This window comes from Bufo bufo, chromosome 6, assembly GCF_905171765.1.
Source record: "Bufo bufo chromosome 6, aBufBuf1.1, whole genome shotgun sequence".
NCBI lineage: Eukaryota > Metazoa > Chordata > Amphibia > Anura > Bufonidae > Bufo > Bufo bufo.
The window spans coordinates 284,827,135-284,849,006 of NC_053394.1; the positions used below are offsets into that span (position 1 = coordinate 284,827,135).

General features: G+C 44.8%; 1 protein-coding gene across 2 annotated transcripts; it reads left to right on the forward strand.

The window, feature by feature from the left end:
- The first annotated feature begins 710 nt into the window (after positions 1-710).
- On the forward strand, positions 711-21,339 carry DCAKD (dephospho-CoA kinase domain containing). 2 transcript variants are annotated; one of them, XM_040437033.1, is made up of 5 exons: positions 711-828; positions 5,541-5,654; positions 5,883-6,086; positions 8,588-8,675; positions 20,803-21,339. In XM_040437033.1, exons 2-5 carry the CDS (start codon positions 5,543-5,545, stop codon positions 21,086-21,088), a joined length of 690 nt encoding a protein of 229 aa, XP_040292967.1. In that variant the 5' UTR covers positions 711-828; positions 5,541-5,542; the 3' UTR covers positions 21,089-21,339. The 2 variants fall into 2 exon arrangements, with proteins under 2 accessions (XP_040292967.1, XP_040292968.1); XM_040437034.1 differs by lacking the exon at positions 711-828 and adding an exon at positions 2,678-3,089.
- The last annotated feature ends 533 nt before the right edge of the window (positions 21,340-21,872 follow it).

Consider the following 21,872-nt stretch of genomic DNA (forward strand, 5'->3'; position numbering starts at 1 on the left):
GAATATTTTTCGTGGGACAATGCCTTTAAATACCAGTGATTGTATGTCACTGTGCCATAGAATGCAATGGTCAGTAAGTTTAGACCTTAGGCTGTGTACACACTACCACAGTACCGGCTCTGTCACACCATGATTATAAATCACACTGGACCCTACTGACTTAAGCCTCATGCAGAGGTCCGTGAGATACCGGACTGGCATTGCAGGAGCGCACGGCATCATAGCAACCAAGGACGCCGTGCGCTCCTGCAATGCCAGTCCGGTATCTCACGGACCGTGCTCCACGGACGTCTGCATGAGGCTTTATCATGGTGGCCATAGTTCTGATGGATCTAGCACCACGTACGCTGCTGATCAGAGCCTGAACTGCAGCCCAATGTGAATTTGACCCTGAATCTGTAGTAGGAAATATTAGTTATAACTCATATCCACCTAAAAACACAACCACATCACTTTTAGCAAGTTCACAGCATCACTAAGGCCAGGATTCTCCTATGTGTGGACCCCTCCCTTTATTATCACTCGTGCTTCACTAATCCAACATGATCCTCGCTGCGCCCCCTCCATGACCTTTCCCTTGCTCGCAGCTGATTGGCTGTTTTAGCAGGCACTATGGCGGCCACCCAGACGCCATCTGTAGCCCAGCAACCGTCGGAAAAGTTCAGCCTCTATGGGCGGAAGTAGGGGGTTGCACCCGGAAGCCTCGTTCGTCTTGCCAGTAGTGACGCGTAGTAAGATCGGCTCCTATTCGCTAACTGTAGAGTTGGAGCCAATAGGATAACGGGATGGGAAGAGGTGACTGAAGTGAGGGCTGGCATAGGGCAGGTGGTAAGTGGTCCGTGATTCGGGGTAGGATTAAATAGGAGACCTCTTGGGGCTGTCTGCTTTTCCTTATATCGACGTGCGTGACGGTTGTGATGGTGTGATTCCAACCAGTGTTGCCATGGCAGCAGCAGTAGTGCTGGCAGTGTGCGGCCTCCATGATTACACTGGGCGCTTATATAACCCTGGGAGGAAATATGATGTGTAAATGTATCATTTATGAAATGTTATTTTCTGCAGCCCCCACTCTTGTACACGTCCTTGTGGATTAGGGAATCTGCCCTTAAAGGGAACCTGTGACCGGGATTTTGTGTATAGAGCTGGGGACATGGGTTGCTAGATGGCCACTAGCACATCTGTAATACCCAGTCCCCATAGCTCTGTGTGCTTTTATTGTGAATGCAAATTAACCGGAGATGAGTCCTGTCCCTGACTCATCAGACATACAGGACTCATCTCAGGTTAAGTAATGGCCAGCAACCGAAAATCCATGAGTGGGGAAAACGCAGTCCCATCTAATATGGGCGCCTCCGTGGGTGGTCACCCAGCTCTCCCAGGCTCTTGTATGGCAGGCATTTAGCTGAGTTTTGAAGAGGCAGTATGTGCTTTACAGCAGATCTAGGCAGGGTTGCCAACCGTCCAGAAATTACTGGACAGTCAGTAAAAATAGGCGACTTTTTTCCTTTGTACGTGAAAATAAATGTGTCCGTGATTTTTTTAAATTTTTTTTGAGGTCTGTGGTACCTGACTAGTTTATTTTGGTGATAATTATCATAATTTTACAGCTCACAGTAAATACTATTTAAACTCTAGACCTGTATTCCGTATAATCATTATAGTTTGTTATTTTGTCCATAAAAAATTTCGTCTGTCTGTTATTTTGAGCTAAGTTGTCCAGAAAAAAAGAAAAATTCTGGTTGGCAACCCAGGATCTAGGCTTATTTGACATTCAGTTTTTATTCTATCGTTTTCATTTTTCCCTCCCCGCCTTCCAGGTGCTATAACTTTTTATTTTCAGCTCACCTAGCCATAGGAGGGCTTCTTTGCAGGACAAGTTGCTTTTTTTTTAACAGCACAATTTAATTTACAATATTTATAAAAAAAAATAAAAAATTTGTGGGCTGAAAAAATAAAGTCCATTCTGTTATTGGACAACCCCTTTACATTTTTTATTTACTTTGACGGCATTCTCTGTGCAATAAAGATGGTACGATTATGGAGCTCAAAGTTTTATAATGTTTTACTACTTCTAGAAAAATAAAAACCATTGCTAAAAAAATAAATAAAAAAAAGTTTTAGTTTTTTTATATTGCCATTTTCTGACACCCATAACTTTCCATCTACAGTGCTGTGTAGTTTTTATTGGTGCCATCTTGTTGGGGTACATATACCTTTTTTTTTTTTTTTTTAAAGGAGACAAGGTGTATTTTTCTGATATGGTGTTCACTCTACAGGATAAAAGCTTTTATTTTGGACCTTTTTGAACGTGGTAATATCAGTTATGTTTTATTGCTTACTATTATATGTAAAACTGGGAAAGGGGGTTCATTAGAATTTTTTTGTAGTTTTGTTATTCTTCATAGTTTTACAAACTTTTTTGTCTTGTTACTTTTAGTTCCCTGGTTTAACATGCTTATACCATACACTCCAATAGCTGAGTATTGCAGTCTACAGGGATTCTGCAGTCTGCCTACAAAGCCCTGCCAGAGGTAGGGCTTAATAGGCGTTAACAATGGCAGACCTGCCATATCATGTGGTGGGATAGGGGTGATCGGGGGACAGAGGGATCCCCTCTCTCTGTCTAATCGCTCAGATGCACAGTTACTACTGACTGCAGAATTTGAGGGGTTAAATGTCCGGGATCTGAGTTTTCACTGATCCCAGCTACAGCAGGCATCTGCCGTGTATGGAGCCGGCTCAGCTTGTGAGCCCACTGTATGCACTACCAGCTCGCGGATGAAGTGACTGTTCATCATTTCACATAAAAGGAGTTAAATGGTGTCCACATCGGTAAATACAAGAGGTCAGCTCAAGGACTAAAAGGGGTACTATGGGACTCCAAACGAATAGCCTGTTTTTAGAATTCGCCATCATATCTGATCTGTGGGGTCTGACTCTTTGCATCCCCAGCTGATTGAACGGGCTAAGACACCGGGAAACACCACGTGCCCTTCACTGTTTACCAGGCACGGCGCTGTATGTTTTGTAGTGACTATTCATCCTATTTATGTGATACCAGGTCAACCGAAAGTATGGAGCTGCGCCAGGTAAACAATGAAGGGGACATGACCCTTTCTAGAGATTTAGCAGTACTTTTTTGGGGAAAATACATCCATAAACACCAGTTACATTTTTCTGCTGGATTCATATGGATTTGGACAGAAAAGAAACATCTCTGTATGAAATCAGTAGGACAGTATGGCTCCTTAGACTTTTATGGGTGCCATATTACAGCTCTGCACAACTTGGATGTTTTACAGAGGTGGTTACACCCATTGGTTTCTGTGGGGCAAATGATTATATTGATCTCAGATCAGTCAATATTGGGAAGCTCATCTTTTGCTGACATGTCAAATTGTTCATGGAGCATCTGAAGTGAGTTTTAAGAAATAAGTAGAAGCTTCATTTTAAATCGCCATGGCTAAGGCTACATTCACATGCCGCGTGACAGATGCCATAACACAGCCATTTTAAGACCAATAGTAGTCTGTAAAGTTATGTACAATGCAGTTTTTTGATGGCCCGTGAATAATGTCCATCAAAAAAATAGGACATGTCCTACTTTGTTCTTTTTCACTGACCGACAGCCCCCATAAAATTTAAGGGGACCATTGTTAATGGCCGTTTCTCAGAAAGGCAGTGAAAAAAAAAAAAACACGCACCATTTTGCCGTCTTTAACGTCTGTTTTTTTCACTGTCTTGTAAATGTAGCCTAAGGCTTCAGAATCCCCACAGATTCCACACTCATCTTTACATTAGGACAACTTATGAGAAGTGGGCAACTTTTAGAAGAAATAAAAACCAAACCCTCTGCGTGCACACTCTTTCTTTTGTGATCTCAGAAATTCACACTTCTCCTGGCTTCAGTTTCTGGGTCAGGGAGTAGCTGCCATATTAGCTCCTATGGGACTGCTTTTTCCTGTCATCTGGTCACCACCCCATCCATTCCTCCTATAACTCTGCCTGACAATCACAATGAAGGACTGTCTAATCCTCTACTATACTGTGTTAGGCTCTGGCAGTCATGACAACCCATCAGTACTCCACAATTGTGCTGCAGTGTCATCGATGGGGTGACAGAGTAGGGTTGCCACCCGTACGGGATTGACCCGGACAGTCCGGGTTTGTAATCATGTGCCCGGGTACAAGCCTTTCTCAGACCCGGGCACAGGATTCATTTCAAACTGCAGTGCAGACTGTCTGACTTGCTCGCTCAAGGTCCTGACAGCTGGCGGCGAGCTGTGAGCGGCCGGCACTCCGGGACCGGCTCGAACCTGAAGAGGACGAGGCCGCCGGTCAGGATGGATTGGAAGCTGGAGAGCTGGGGGCTGCGGGTGGTCAGGACCACGAAGACGCTGCTAAAGGAGAGCAGCAAACCCTCGCCCCACAGCATAGCGGCCACATTGGAACTGAGCTGCTCTCACTCCCAGATCAGGCCGGATAACAATGAGATGAGCCGTGGGCCTGCGCTCCTCCCGCCCCCGGCTCTTCTGCTCTGCTCCTTTCCTATCACGACGCCTCCCCTCTCCCCCGGTCTCCGTTAACGGGCCCAGGAAAGCTGCCAGACTCTCACACAACACTCTACAGTCAGTGTGCCGGCCCCGAGTGACGGTCCCAGGGAATGAGGGCCACATTACTCTAACTGGGGGTCACTAATGGGGGCATTATTCATTGTGGGGCGCACTAATAGGGCCATTACTCTTACTGGGGCACGCTAATGGGGGCTTTAAAGGGAGTCTGTCACCTCCATATGGCAATATACAGTGCTTACATGTAAGCACTGTATATGGCCATATGGCGGTGACAGACTCCCTTTAATATTCCTGGGGAGCCACAGTATGACAGCGACTTCACACCCCGTTATAAGCCATGCCCCCACAACCACACACCCTTTGGGGTGTGGCTTAACTTGCCCGGTACTTTTTGTTGGGAAAGGTGGCAACCCTATGACAGAGGGTGCACCCTCCCTCTGTTAAACCACTTAGGTGCCATAGGTGCTATCCCGTCAAGTTATGGCACAGTGCAGGGAGTACTTTTTGTCTGGTTTGTAAATATATGGCGTAAGGTGTGGGAAGGGGTTAATGTACAATAAGGGAACACATAATTCTGGGTCAAGCCATACGGGTGGGATAACGGTCAGCTGAACACTGTACCAGCAGCTATTTCTCCTGACCCCCACAAGCACAGTGTGTGGGGAAAGGAGATAAGGTGCTGCCTGACACCATCTTCATTTTAAACATGCCCTACCCTCCTTTCCCCTGCCATCTGCAGTCGTGCTGCCCTCTGACACTAGACCGGGATGCCCTCCAGCTGTTGTAAAACCACAACTCCCACCATGCCTGGACAGCCTACAGTTATTAGGGCATGCTAGGAGTTGTAGTTTTGCAACAGCTGGAGCATCCCTGTACTAGACCATTGGTCGATTGGTTCCCCTGCCTATACTCCAATGTGTTATACAGGACCCAGCTCATCACTCTTGTGGTTTTGTCTTCTTACAGCCATGTTCCTGGTCGGCTTGTCTGGGGGGATTGCATCTGGTAAAAGCACTGTTGTATCAATCCTCCGGGAACTAGGCTGTGGCGTGATTGATGCAGACGTCATTGCCAGACAAGGTATGTCTCTATGCATCACGTAATTTAAAGTATAATAGCATCAAATACATACAATTGAAAAAGATTGCTTGAGGTTACTCAAACTGCTTGCAGGACCAAATCGGGTCCTATTTCCAGGGGCCCCAGAGCACCCTTGGCCTCCTCGGTGTTACATACAACCTAGGTTGTACCTATGGATTGCATAGGATTGGGACTGTTGCTGACTATTGTCCTGTGGTCGTCTTGCAGTGGTGCAGCAGGGCACTCCAGCTCACAGTCAGATTGTATTCCATTTTGGAGAGGAAGTACTGTTAAAGAATGGGGAACTGGATCGAGATAAGATGGGAGCCATCATCTTTTCCAACCCTGAGAAGAGGGCTCTACTCAATTCCATCACCCACCCTCCTATACGCCGAGCCATGCTGAGACAAACGCTCTGCTACTTCTTCATGGGTGAGTGAAATGTGAACATTACCTATTATTACGTTATAACCTTTATAGATTCATATAATCTTCTTTATAATACATCAGCTTTGTGCACAGTAATCTATGTCATAGAGATGTGTTAAAAGATAGTATCACTGGAGGTCCGGGTCCTCTTTGACAGGAGCAGCTTCTTCAGCTCCTACCGACCTCTCTTCACTCAGTAGAGACGTCTGCCATTAGAGTCTAGGGCCTTGCGTTTAAAGCCAAAAAGCTGATGGGGAGCCATTTTGATTATACAAATCAGTGGGAGTCTCAGCACCCGGACACCCATGATACTATCTTTGTCAGATCGTTCATCTCCCATGTGAAGGCTCTTTAACCATGCGGCAGTTGACTTGCTATATCCTCAGTTGGCACTTCTTATGGCCCCACATCGGCCCGTGTAAAAGGACCTTAAGGGAGCATTCACACGACCGTGTTTTTCTTCCGTGTCCGTTCCGCAATTGTTGCGGACAATGCACGGACCCATTCATTTCTATGGGTCCGCAAAAATTGCAGAATGCCTTTCATTGTCATTCGTGTGCAGTCCGTTCCTTTTATTTTAGAACATGTCCTATACTTGCCCGCAAATTGCGGTCCGTGGCCCCATAGAAAGTCATTGGGTCCGTAAGAAACGGATAGCACACGGAAATGCATCCGTATGTCATCCGTTTTTTGAGGATCCCTGGACTGAAAACATTCTAGGAAACTCCATTTCAGTCCCATTTCAGTTTTTTGCGGACCGTGAAAAACGGATGACACACGGAAGCACCATGTCCGTATTATACGGACTTACGGAACGGAAACGGAAAGATAACTGAAGACATACGGAACACAAGGATCCGTGATTTGCGGACCGCAAAACCAACACGGTCGTGTGAATGCTCCCTAAAGGGTTTGTCCGGGTTCAGAGCTGAACCCGGACATACCCTTATTTTCACCCTGATGTTGGCATCGGAGCGTCTCATGCTCCGATGCTCTCCCTTGCCCTGCGCAGCATCACGCAGGGCACGGGCTCTTTTGTTTACAATAAAACACTGCTGGGCGGAAGCTTCCGCCCGGCATTGTGTTTGGTGACGTCACCGGCTCAGATGGGCATGCTTTAGCGCTGTGCCGTCACCGGGCTTCCTTGCAGCCCCATGGAGAGCCTGGTTCGTCACTGGAAATCTTGAAAATGCTTTTGACCTGCGCGATTTAGTCAGGGGGGCTGCCTGGGTGAAAATGGAGGTATCTCCGGGTTCAGCTCTGAACCTGGACAACCCCTTTAGCTTTTCTCCTATAAAGAAAACCTAGTCTTGCTAAAAAATGATCTATAGAGAAATGCGAGTTGCCACCCTGAGAGGAAGTTCCACGTCTTGTAAAGTTCTTTAGCCCACCACATGGGGGGAAGTGTCCGTCTCCTAGTCATCCTACGAGTCCCATTTTCCCTTATGTTGTAATAACCACATCTAGTATATGAAAAATTTTAAACTGATAGAACCAGAACTACAAAAAAAAAAAAAAAAAAAACGTTATTGAAGATGAGGGTGACAAATGTCACTGAGCCTGTAGGGACAAGAGAGGAAATGCGTGTCCTCTTCTGTTCCAGACTCGATAAAATCAAAGTCTGAAGAAACCAGACAGAATATTCTCCTTCTCCCCGCAGATTCTGAGTCTTATTAGATAAACAGTATGTCAGCCCATGCAGATAAGAACCTCTATTATAACACGGAAAAGGTATTTGTAGGGTGAGAATAATAGGGTGGTCATAGAGCTTGTGGGGGCACTGGGAAAGGGAAGACCTTTTCAAATGCAGATGTTGCTGAAAGGCTACAGCCCTTTGTACCCTGCATAAAAGGATGAAGTGGTCTTCTGGGGATGACACGATCTGTATAGCTAGAATGTCGTTCTATAGCTCATAAAATATTTATGGCCACCGAACATCACTTGACTTGATAAATAGGTGCAGCCTGGTAAAGTGGGAAGGTGTCCGTGCACAAATAGTTAAATGGTTAATAATGGCAAATCCTTAATATTCTATTACAGTACATGGAGTATCCTGAAGATAACATTATTAGTAAATGGGTTTTCCAGGATTTTAATATTGATGACCTATCCTCAGGTCTCTTTAACCAGCTGATCGGCGAAAGCTCCCTGGTTTCGGATCCCGCCGATCTGATATTGATGAGCTATCCTAAGTATAAGTCATTAATATTAAAATCCAGAAAAACTGTTTTTAAAGGGGTTTTCCAGGAGTACAATACTAAAGACTTATCCTTAGAATAGGCCATCAGTATCTGTTCAGGTTCTCTAAGGACATTAGTTAACCTGTATCTCTCCAGCTATTGTGAAACTAAAACAGCATGTTGAGAAGTGTAGTCTTCTCAGCAGCTGGAGGTTGGATGGGGACCCGTGGGACTCCGCACTAGACCTCTGTTAAGAATGGACTTATCTATGGATAATGGTGAGGGTGATATATTATAATATTAAGCGTATTTTTCATTTCCCAGGGTACAAATATGTAATCCTTGACATCCCACTGCTGTTTGAATCCAGGACCATGACACGCTACATGAAACACACTGTTCTTGTTTACTGGTAAGCTACCTGTCATGGGTCTGCAGAGCAGAATACAGAACATTTTCACTTGAGGATTTAAGAGGTTAAAATCCAGACGTCTGATCCATTTTCAGGTGACTCACTAGCAGACTTCATAGTAAGGCCTCTTTCACACGGGCGTTGCGTGTGAGAGCCGGACAAGATGCGGGTGCGTTGCGGGAAAATGCGTGATTGCAAAGCGTTTAAATGCGTTGAGAAAAATCGTCATGTTTGGTACCCAGACCCGAACCCGGACTTCTTCACAGAAGTTCGGGTTTGGGATCGATGTTGTGTAGATTTTAATTATTTTCCCTTATAACATGGTTAATAAGGGAAAATAATAGCGTTCTTAATACAGAATGCTAAGTAAATTAGGGATGGAGGGGTTAAATTATTTTAAAAAAAAATTTAACTCACCTCATCCACTTGTTCGCGCAGCCTGGCTGGTCTTCTTTCTTCTTCTTTGAGGACCTGGGAGAAAAGGACCTTTGGTGAGCGCAGTGACGTCACCAAGGGTCCTTTTCTCCCAGGTCCTCAAAGAAGAAGAAAGAAGACAAGCCAGGCGGCGCAAAAAAGTGAATGAGGTGAATAAAAAAAAAATGTACCTTTTTTTTTTTTAACCCCTCTATCCCTAATTTGCTAAGCATTCTGTATTAAGAATTCTAATATTTTCCCTTATAACCATGTTTTTTTTTTAAATATAATTTTTATTAAGTTTCCAAATTATTTTCAGCAAGACAATTGTACAATACAAATACAGCTCTTTCGTCTCAACAAAAGTGTCAAAGTGAATGTAAGATATACATAAACAGTACAATACAATTCAATTCCTCTACCCTTCCCCCTCCCTTCCTCCCAAACTAGGAAAACATTTTACCCCCTCCCTTCCCCCCTCCCCCCCTCCCTCTCTCTCTACTTCTCTAATGCACTAACATTGCTTTCAATCAATCTGAAGTCTCCCCAAGGTTTGGCTTAATTTTTTCTTCAGGTACCATTCTGATAGAATGAATGGGGTCATTAAAGTGCGCATGTCCCTATCTGAATATACCACTCCTATAAAAGACTCCCATCTCTTGAAAAAAGAGTTTATAAATCGTTCACCCATTTGTTCCGCTTCAATTCTCTCCATATCCAGGCAAAGCTTAGCATGGTTAAGAACCTCAGTCATTGATGGCAGTTGAGGTTTAAGCCAATGTTTGAAAATACAGTGTTTGGCTGCCAGTAGTAAGATGTGAATAACTGGTTGTACATTGGTCCCATTCGCCTGGGCATGGAAAAGCATCAAATCAGGAGACAAAGGAATTGAGATTTTCAGATATACTTTAATCTGAGATGTAACTAGCCTCCAAAATTTCTGAGAGGCTGGACAGGACCATACTCCGTGGCTCAGATCAGATTTGTCCAAATGACATTTAGGGCATCTAGTTAATCTATCAGAGGATAGAAGTGGTGAAGAAAATTGGAACCCATAGATAGCCTTATGGATAAATCTAAAATGAGATTCTCTCCAAACTTGGTTAATTATCACTTTATTGACTATATTCCATCCTCGAATTACTAGAGTATCTGCATCCAGTGAGGGAAATATTTTCTTCCAATGGGAGAATACATTGTCTGCCAGACACTTTTGTTTGCTATCCCGCAATTCGTAATAGAGATCTGAAAGTGATCTTTTTTTGGATCCATCTCCCACCAAACGATCAAAAGCATTGACAGAAAACTCTCCCTTATAACCATGTTATAAGGTAAAATAATAAAGATCGGGTCCCCATCCAATCGTCACCTAGCAACCATGCATGAAAAAAGCACAATATAGAGCTAGCTGCGATTTTTACGCAACGCACAAGTGATGCGTGAAAATCACCGCTCATGTGCACAGCCCCATTGAAGTGAATGGGTCCTGATTCAATGCGGGTGCAATACGTTCACCTCACGCATTGCACCCGCGCTGAATTCTCGCCCGTGTGAAAGGGGCCTTAGTGTTAGTGAATGCGATAAAAAAATTGGCACATATCGAAGATATACATCTAGTGTTGTAACTGCTATAGACACTAGGTAACATATATATATATATATATATATATATACACGGTGTGTGTATATATATATATATATATAGTAGCCCTGGGTATTAACATTTATGTAAGCCACTTGCCATTCTTTGTCTACTCTAAATATATGCAGAAAGCAAGCTGCAGTTCACTGGTAGAATTGGATGCGTTAATTACCTTAATTGATTCCTCCCCCTTGGGAAATGCAGACTTTTCATTACAGAGACATTAATCTATTGAGTTTGCCTCTAGGATCCAATAGTTTTGCTGAAGACATTGAATGGAGCGATCATTACATAGTTTTATTTGAAATAACTTTTACAACTCAGTTCCTGAGCAGAATATAGTTCTGGAGATTACGTTCAGTTTAGGCTAGCAATAGACCGGCAGATTAGCCACTGATCTGACCAGTAGGTATCACTATTGAGCATGGGCAGACTGCGAACTTAAAGGCTATGTACATTTTATTGGCAATTTTTTTATTATTGCAATACTAATTTTCAGCTGAAAATCATTTTTTCAATTGATCTTTCTTAAAAATTCTGAGCCCTTTTCTCTGTACATGGCTGAGTTTCTCTAGTATCAGGATCTAAATTTTCTCTGCTTTGTCAGACAGCTCACTGAAGGGGCTCCTTATCTCTGACATTATAAACACTCATTATAGCTTTTTATTTTACTGATAAGGATGTGGCTTAAAGGGAACCTTTCACCTCCCAAAACCATCCCAAGCCGCCAGCAGTACCTGCATGTATCCAGCAGTGTGTTTCTGATGAGGTCTTTATTCTTGAAGGCCGATGCAGTAAAAGTACTGAAAACATTGTTTTATCCCCTTCCCGGCGCACTTCTCCACACATGCATGAAGTCAAGGACGCAGCGGCCTCCTTACTTCAAGTCATGGTAACCACGCCCCCTTCCCTGCCCCTTCGCTGTGACTGACAGCCGGCAGTTCGTCTGGCTTCGCCGAACTCTCTGATAAGCGCTGTCAGTCACAGCGAAGGGGCAGGGAAGGGGGCGTGGTTACCGTGACTTGAAGCTAGGAGGCCGCTGCCTCCTTGACTTCAAGCATGTGTGGAGAAGCGCGCCGGGCTGGGGATAAAAGAACGTTTTCAGTACTTTTGCTGCATCTGCCTTCAGAAAGAAAGGCATCATCAGAAACAGGCTGCTGGCGGCTTGGGATGGTTTTGGGGGTGACAGGTTCCCTTTAAAGGGTTTTTGTCACTTCAGCATTTATCATGTAGAGAAAGTCAATACAAGGCACTTACTAATGTATTGTTATTATCCATATTGCTTCCTGGATTCTTTTTTCCATCACGTTATACACTGCTTGTTTCCATGGTTATGACTAGGGATGAGCTAATCGACTTCGGATGAAACATCCGAAGTCAGTTCGCATAAAACTTTGTTCTAATACTGTACGGAGCAGGAGCTCTGTACAGTATTAGAATGTATTGGCTCCGATGAGCCTAAGTTATTGCTTTGCGAAGTCTTGCGAGACTTAAAAAATAAACAAAAAATAAATAAATAAATATATATATATATATATATATATACACTGCTCGAAAAAATAAAGGGAACACAAAAATAACACATCCTAGATCTGAATTAATTAAATATTCTTCTGAAATACTTTGTTCTTTACATAGTTGAATGTGCTGACAACAAAATCACACAAAAATAAAAAATGGAAATCAAATTTTTTAACCTATGGAGGTCTGGATTTGGAGTCACACTCAAAATTAAAGTGGAAAAACACACTACAGGCTGATCCAACTTTGATGTAATGTCCTTAAAACAAGTCAAAATGCGGCTCAGTAGTGTGTGTGGCCTCCACGTGCCTGTATGACCTCCCTACAACGCTTGTGCATGCTCCTGATGAGGTGGCGGACGGTCTCCTGAGGGATCTCCTCCCAGACCTGGACTAAAGCATCTGCCAACTCCTGGACAGTCTGTGGTGCTACGTGACGTTGGTGGATAGAGCGAGACATGATGTCCCAGATGTGCTCAATTGGATTCAGGTCTGGGGAACGGGCGGGCCAGTCCATAGCATCAATGCCTTCGTCTTGCAGGAACTGCTGACACACTCCAGCCACATGAGGTCTAGCATTGTCTTGCATTAGGAGGGGCCCAGGGCCAACCGCACCAGCATATTGTCTCACAAGGGGTCTGAGGATCTCATCTCGGTACCTAATGGCAGTCAGGCTACCTCTGGCGAGCACATGGAGGGCTGTGCGGCCCTCCAAAGAAATGCCACCACACACCATTACTGACCCAATGCCAAACCGGTATTGCTGGAGGATGTTGCAGGCAGCAGAACATTCTCCACAGCGTCTCACTCTGTCACGTCTGTCACATGTGCTCAGTGTGAACCTGCTTTCATCTGTGAAGAGCACAGGGCGCCAGTGGCGAATTTGCCAATCTTGGTGTTCTCTGGCAAATGCCAAACGTCCGTAACGGTGTTGGGCTGTAAGCACAACCACCACCTGTGGACGTCGGGCCCTCATATCACCCTCATGGAGTCTGTTTCTGACCGTTTGAGCAGACACATGCACATTTGTGGCCTGCTGGAGGTCATTTTGCAGGGCTCTGGCAGTGCTCCTCCTGTTCCTCGTTGCACAAAGGCGGAGGTAGCGGTCCTGCTGCTGGGTTGTTGCCCTCCTATGGCCTCCTCCACGTCTCCTGATGTACTGGCCTGTCTCCTGGTAGCGCCTCCATGCTCTGGACACTACGCTGACAGACACAGCAAACCTTCTTGCCACAGCTCGCATTGATGTACCATCCTGGATAAGCTGCACTACCTGAGCCTCTTGTGTGGGTTGTAGACTGCGTCTCATGCTACCACTAGAATGAAAGCACCGCCAGCATTCAAAAGTGACCAAAACATCAGCCAGGAAGCATAGGAACTGAGAAGTGGTCTGTTGTCACCACCTGCAGAACCACTCCTTTATTGGGGGTGTCTTGCTAATTGCCTATAATTTCCACCTGTTGTCTATCCCATTTGCACAACAGCATGTGAAATTGATTGTCACTCAGTGTTGCTTCCTAAGTGGACAGTTTGATTTCACAGAAGTGTGATTGACTTGGAGTTACATTGTGTTGTTTAAGTGTTCCCTTTATTTTTTTGAGCAGTGTATATATAAATCACCCTTTACGTATAATAAAAAAATTATTACATAAATAACAACAAATATAAACATCATGTGTATCACCACGACCGAAAATGCCTGTACCATTAAAATATAAAAATATTTTTCCAATACGGCGAATGGCGTAATGAGAAAAAAGGGTCAAAATGGCCAATTTGCTATTTTTTCATTGCTTCTCTTACCCAAAAAATGTAAGAAAATTTGATCAAAAAGTCACACACACTCCAAAATGGTATCAATAAAAACTACAGATTGTCCTGCAAAAAATCAGCCCCATCACAGCTCTGTAGAAATAACTATAAAAAAGTTATGGGGATCATAATATGGTGATGTAAATAAAATAAAAAATGTTTTCACAGTTTGGAAAAATGGAACGCCGTAGGGATAAAACCCATAAAATGGTGGAGGAATTGCTTTTATTTTCAATTCCACCCCATTTGGAATTTTGTTCCAGTATCCTAAGGGTAAAAGTGAAACTGGAAAAAAACCTTAAAAGTGGTCTTATGTTGTAGGCAAGTCCAAAATGACAGTAGGCAGGGACAGAAATATTGTAGTGCAGCACAAAATACCACCCTAGCAGGACCAAATAGCACAGTGCAGTATTCAACTGTATCACTTTCCTGACGACGCAGATACAATTGAGTTCAGGAGGGCACCTGTCACCATTGGCTAGGTGCATAGGTACCCGATGCTCCTAGCATTAATTAAGGCTCCATTCACACGTCCGTAATAATGGCTCCGCATCCGTTCCGCAAATTGCGGAACGGGTGCGGACCCATTCATTTATTATGGGACAGGAATGGACGCGGACAGCACACAGTGTGCTATCCGCATTTCCGGAGCACGCCGCTAATCTTCCGATCTAAAAAAATAGAACATGTCCTATTCTTCTCCGCAATTGCGGACAAGAATAGGCATTTCTATAGGGGTGCCGGCCGAGTGTATTGCAGATCCGCAATGCACTACGGACTTGTGAATGGACCCTAATAATGAGAGCATCAGATTGTTACGTGCCCAGTCAGCGGCCATGAACAGGGCTCAGACAGCCCCTTGGCCATTGGCCCACTGGGAAATTTCCCTGTAGTGTCTATGGCTAGTCCGCCACTGTTATTGAGGTCTTTGTCATGATGTGGGCTTACATGCAGGTATATTTGAATGGAACATCACACTATTGACATAGTGTCAGAGGCACAACTCCTCCAGCATCAGCCTTCTGCAGATACTGACAGCAGGGCTGTGGAGTCAGAGTCGTTATAAAATGGACCGACTCTGACTCCAAAAATATATAATAAATTGGTACAGTTAGTTCAATGCAGTATGTGCTAAATATATTTTCATAAGAATTTGGGAAAATGATGAAATGTCCTATAAATGTCTGTTCTATTCCTGATCTAAGGATCTAGGCTTTTAGTTGAGATGAATGTGTGCTGCCCTTTATGTAGATGCTCAGTAGTGAAGCTCCTCTGCTACAGATCAGAGGAAAAAGGCACTGGGAAGGCATGGCTGCACTCATCTCAGATCTGCTAGAGAATACAGGATTACAGAGGTTTTCTCACTAGTTACAAAGATTAGCTTTCAGCATTAAGGGACAGTTAAAAGAAGACATTTTCTAAATCCATTGGTCAGTAGATTTTACTTTAGTCATGAACTATAGAGTCTAGATAGTTCAGCAGGTCTCTCACTGCACACAGCTTTCTATGGTAACCTGCATACCTGAGTAGCTGAGAGCAGGAGTTACCTCACCCCCAAGGAATGATGAGACTGAGCTCTGAGTGAACTTATCAGGTTTAGGCCTCATGCACACGACCGTTCCGTCTTTTGCGGTCCGCAAAAAGTGGATCCGCAAAAAAACGGATTGCCTTCCGCAATTTGCGGAACAGAACGGGCGGCCCATTGTAGACATGCCTATTCTTGTCTGCAAAACGGACAAGAATAGGACTTTTTTTTTTTTTGTGGGACCACGGAACGGAGCAACGGATGCGGACAGCACACGGAGTGCTGTCCGCATCTTTTGTGGCCTCATTGAAGTGAAAGGGTCCGCACCCGAGCCGCAAATGCGGATGCGGACCCGAACAACGGTCGTGTGCATGAGGCCTTAGCAAGGTTACCTGCAGTAAGCAAAAGGTCCAAGTGTTGTGAGGACTGAGAAGCATAGCTTTACCTGTAATTGTGTTAGAGATCACAATCTCCTGCTCTGTCAGAGTAAGGTAATATATGCTGGAGACCCCCCACAGCCTGAGGAGACAGAGCGAGTGCAAACTGCCTGTCAGCCAGTGCATCAACGTGCTGAGAAAACCCCTTTAAGGCAAGTACTTCTTAGGCTACTTTCACACCTGCGTTCGGGTGTCTGCTCGTGAGCTCCGTTTGAAGGGGCTCACGAGCGGTCCTGAACGCAGCCGTCCGGCCCTAATGCATTCTCAGTGGACGCAGATCCGCTCAGAATGCATCCGTCTGCCAGCGTTCAGCCTCCGCTCCGCTCAGCAGTCGGACCCCTGAACGCTGCTTTCAGCGTTCGGGTGTATCCCCCTGGCCGTGCGGAGGCGAGCGGATCCGTCCAGACTTATAATGGAAGTCAATGGGGACGGATCCGTTTGAAGATGACACTATATGGCTCAATCTTCAAACGGATCCGTCCCCCATTGACTTTCAATGTAAGTCTGAACGGATCCGCTCAGGCTACTTTCACACTTAGAAATTTTTCTAAGTTATAATGCAGACGGATCCGTTCTGAACGGATGCAAAGGTCTGCATTATCGGAGCGGATCCGTCTGATGAAACATCAGACGGACCAGCTCCGAACGCTAGTGTGAAAGTAGCCTTAGTGTATCTAAACTTTCAATAAACTGTGCATAAATTAATTGTCCAGTGGATGTTCTCTCTGGATGCTTTATGTTTTAGTTTGCTTTTCCTCTGAGCTCATGTTTGGAGAGTTTGGCTGCTCTGATGGCTTCTATATGCTATACATAGAATATAAGGGGGGAAACTGTTTTCTAACATCTCAAATTCAGAAATACAGAAACACAAAATACTAAAAAGCTTAAATTAAGTTATGCCTTAGTCTACTTTCACACTGGCGTTTTGGCTTTCCATTTGTGAGATCCGTTCAGGGCTCTCACAAGCGGTCCAATACGGATCAGTTTGCCTCCGATCAGTCACCATTCCGCTCTGGAGGTGGACACCAAACCGCTGCTTGCAGCGTTTTGGTGTCCGTCTGACGAAACTGAGCCAAACGGATCCGTCCTGACACACAATGTAAGTCAATGGGGACAGATGACACAATAGAAAACGGATCCGTCCTCCATTGACTTTCAATGGTGTTCAAGACTGATCCGTCTTGGCTATGTTACAGATAATACAAACTGATCCATTCTGAACAAATGCAGACGTTTGTATTATCTGAACGGATCCGTCTGTGCAGATCCATGACGGATCCGCACCAAACGCGAGTGTGAAAGTAGCCTTAAAGGGAGTCTGTCATCAGCATTTCACTTTTTTAACCCTTCTCACAGCTCCCTAGCATGCTTACAGTTAATAAAAACGTTACCTCTGGCATCAATCCTGGACTTATAAAACCATCAAAAACGATCTTTATAACATATGCAAATGAGGGCTCTCAAGTGCCCAGGGGCGGCGTTACCCTCGTAGGTGCCCTGCTAGCTCAGCCTTTTCATTGCTTCCCCCCGCCCCTTCCTACCCTCCGCCCGCCCATCCTTTCCCTCTGACCGCCTATCTACTAACTTGTTATTTCGCCGAGATCCCGCGTCTGCACACTCATTCCTTTGGCCGGCGCATGCGCACTGCGATGCCCATTCCTTGTACGGCATCACAGTAATTAATGCGCATGCGCCGAAGGACCGCCTCCTTTGTTGTGTTTTCACGTCGTCAGCCGGCGCATGCGCAATAGTTACTGTGATGCCATACAAGGTATGGGCATCGCAGTGCGCATGCGCCGGCCAAAGGAATGAGTGTGCAGACGCGGGATCTCGGCGGAATAACAAGTTAGTAGATAGCCGGTCAGAGGGAAAGGATGGGCGGGCGTGGGTAGGAAGGGGCGGGGGGAAGCAATGAAAAGGCTGAGCTAGCAGGGCACCTACGAGGGTAATGCCGCCCCTGGGCACTTGCGAGCCCTCATTTGCATATGTTATAAAGATCGTTTTTTATGGTTTTATAAGTCCAGGATTGATGCCAGAGGTAACGTTTTTATTAACTGTAAGCTAGGGAGCTATGGAAAGGGTTAAAAAAGTGAAATGCTGATGACAGACTCCCTTTAAACATGCGCCATGTATGATATAGTGGGAGTCAGAGTTAGGGGAAATTGAGGAGTCGGGGCTCTGGCTTACCGACTCCACACCCCTGGATACTGGTGGCAGTGTGGTTCAGATAGTCCAAGATTTTAGCGCACATGAAAACAATTTGGGCCAAAACATTGAGCTGGATTTCAGTTTCTGGCATATGGACAGACAAAAGATGAACCAAATTTATTAACAGTCCATTCTTCTTGCCTATTAATAAATTTGGCATCTTTCCCCAGTGTCTTTATTTTTTATTTTTTTTACTGGAGATGCTTTCCACATCCATATGTGCATTCCGCAAAAGATAGAACATGTCTTATTCTTGGCCTCAAAATGCGGATTACGGACCCATTGAAATGAATGGGTCCAAATAAAAAATGGATTCAACAGGGACTTCATCCGTATTTGCAGATCTGCATTTTGCAGACGGCAAAATACATACGGACGTGTGCACGAGGCCTGATAAAGATGGTTGCAGCCGTCCTGTTAAGAATAGGAGTGTTGGTATGGATTACCCTAGCGCACTTTAAGTGACCATTGCCTTGTCTTCCTCGTCACACATCAATCACTGGAAGCGTCTCACTAACAAAAATGGTTAAACAGAAAAATCTAAGCAAAATGAGAGAATTGATTTGTAAGGATCTGCAGCTCATTAGGAATCTGAGCCTGGAAATGTCTAACGCAACCGGCAACCAATGAAGAAAAAAAATCACCAGTAAATATTAGTCTTTCAGAAAACGGTTTGCTGACTGCCAGTATGGCTGCTATTAATGTCCCTATAGGTCAGGGATGGCCAACCTGAGGCTCTCCAGCTGTTGCAAAACTACAACTCCCAGCATGCCTAGACTGCCTATAGCTATCAGCCTACAGCAGGGCATGGTGGGAGTTGCAGTTTTACAACAGCTGGAGAGCCTCAGGTTGGCCAAGCCTGCTATAGGTATTGATGCTTATTTAAGAATGTTAAATTTGCCTAGTTATGCAGCAATATTTCCCTCCTCATAAACTGTTATATAAAAAGGTAGATGTAGCCTTTAGTATCTAGGAATGCTTGGTGACAACACCCAAGGGAGCAGTAATATAGATGCTTGTATTTTTAGGATGAAATCTTCTGTAATGGGTTAAAAGGAGACCTAACATATGGACACCTTTTGGGGCAATTATGATTGCATTTTCCCATTTAGAGCTGAAAAGGTTTGATATAATGTATCGGATAAGAATTGAGCCATAATGAGTGTTTATAAGGTCAGAAAATTTGAGATAAGAGCTACACATGAGCTGTTGGATGACGAGATTCAAAGAAAACAGAAAGTGACACATTTTAGCATAAGAGTAATATCTCAAAGATCCAAAGCCTGAGGCTGCACCACTGAGAGACTCTGATCCTGTACATATTGTTGTATTTGGGGATTTTAATCCACATAAGGTCTCCATGACACTACCAACCGTGACAGAAATTAGGACATGTCATCAGCATCTCTTGGTAGTGCAGCTCCGGTTTAGGCATATAAGTTCAAGTAATTACTGTATAAGGCTACTTTCACACTAGTGTCTTTGCTGGATTCGGCAGGGTTCAGCAAAAACGCTTCCATTACTGATAATACAACCATCTGCATCCGTTATGAACGGATCCGGTTGTATTATCTTTAACATAGCCACGACTGATCCGTCATGAACTCCATTGAAAGTCAATGGAGGACGGATCAGTTTTCTATTGTAGCAGATTGTGGCAGAGAAAACGGATCCGTCCCCTCTGACTTGCATTGTGGGTCATGACGGATCTATCTTGCTCCGCATCCTAGGACGAAAAGCAAACTGCCGCATGCTGCGGTTTGATCTCTGGTATGAGAACGGAACGGAATGCATTTTGGAGCATTCCGTTCTGTTCAGTTACGTTTTGTCCCTATTAACAATGAATGGGGACAAAACTGAAGTGTTTTTTCCTGGTATTGAGCCCTTATGACAGATCTCAATACCGGAAAATATTAACGCTAGTGTGAAAATAGCCTAAGATGCACCTAGGTTTTAGAGGAGGAAAAAAAATAAAAATATTTTTCTTTAGACCTTAGATCAGACCATTAATCACACCCCAAATTTTAATCAAACCTCAGCTCAGAGCCCTAATCAGACCCCCAATGTGAATGACCCCCAATCAGATAATCAGATCAGAGCCCCAATGTGAATAAGACCCCCCCATTCAGACCTCAGATCAGAGCTCCCATGTGAATGAACCCCCATTCAGACCTCAGATCAGACCCCCAATGTGAATGAGCCCCATTCAGACCTCAGATCAGAGCCCCAATGTGAATGAGCCGCATTCAGACCACAGTTCAGGCCCACAATGTGAATGAGCCCCATTAAGACCACAGTTCAGGCCCACAATGTGAATGAGCCCCATTCAGACCACAGTTCAGGCCCACAATGTGAATGAGCCCCATTCAGACCACAGTTCAGGCCCACATGCTCAGAGCAGACAAAAAAAAAAAATCCGCTCCCCTCGCCTGCTCCTAACATTCAGTGCTCTTCCTGGTCTTCCTGCCGCACTGTGCTGTGACCAGCGTGGTGAAAAAAATTAAAGGTTTCAGGTTTTTACTGTACATAAAGTCACTTATTTTCAGCCAAACTGTTCTTAAATCTTTTTCAGTGACCCCCAGACTCAGGTTGAGAGATTGATTCGGAGAAGTGGCCTCTCCCGGGAGGACGTCCAGAAACGTTTGGCTGCCCAGCTCCCAATTGATAGCAAATTACCACTTGCTGATCATGTCATCGATAACTCAGGTGACCGGGAGAGCACGCGGCGGCAAGTCCTTCAACTCCACCATCGACTGGAGTCTTCACTAGGATACCTTCCAACTCGCATTGCCGCTGTAGCAGTCGCTGCTGGTTTGGCGACACTGATATGGAGCCTGTTAAGACGGATATGGCAGTGAACACCAGCCAATCCAGAATGATCTATTGACTGTGATCATAGATTTTAAATTTTTTAGCTTTCTTTCCTCTTGTAATTGCCTTTGCGAGGATTTTACCTAATTTTAACAATGTGTTTTCAGATTAAGAGCTCATGCACACGACCGTATGTATTCTGCGGTCCGCAAACCAACGGATCCGCAAAAATTACAGATGACGTCTGTGTGCATTCCATATTTTGTGGAACGGAACAGCTGGCCCCTGATAGAACAGTCCTATCCTTGCCCGTAATGCAGACAATAATAGGACATGTTCTATTTTTTTGCGGAACGGACTTAAGGAAACGGAATGCACACAATTGAAATGAATGGTTCCGCATACGGTCCGCAAAAAAAATGGAACGGACATGGAAAGAAAATACGTTCATGTGCATGAGCCCTAACTATAATTTGAAGGTCACTAAAGGGAGTCTTTCACCGAATATGACCATTACAGACCACTCAGATCAGGTTCTCCATTACTCTCCCCAGATTACTATGGTACCTTTCATATTGCACTCCATCGCCAATTTGCTCCAAAAAACACTTTTATACCATATGGTAATTAGGTTCTGAAGGTGCCCAGGGGCGGCGTTCATGCGGCCGGGTGCCCAGGCCCCTCTGCGCTTTGCTTATCAAACCCCTCCTCTTTCACCCCTCTGGCCCGCCCTTGTTTAATCTGATTACCTCCTCCTCTCCGTCTGAAATCCCGTGCCTCCGCCGGCTGGATCGGGTTGCGCAGGCTGTCGCATGCGCATTGAAAGTCCCT

Excerpts from the sequence above, each read along its gene's own strand:
- DCAKD (XM_040437033.1), top strand. The coding sequence starts at position 5,543 with ATGTTCCTGGTCGGCTTGTCTGGGGGGATTGCATCTGGTAAAAGCACT. Across the intron at positions 5,655-5,882 it reads AGACGTCATTGCCAGACAAG|TGGTGCAGCAGGGCACTCCA; the intron begins GTATGTCTCTAT and ends GTCGTCTTGCAG. Across the intron at positions 8,676-20,802 it reads CACACTGTTCTTGTTTACTG|TGACCCCCAGACTCAGGTTG; the intron begins GTAAGCTACCTG and ends AATCTTTTTCAG.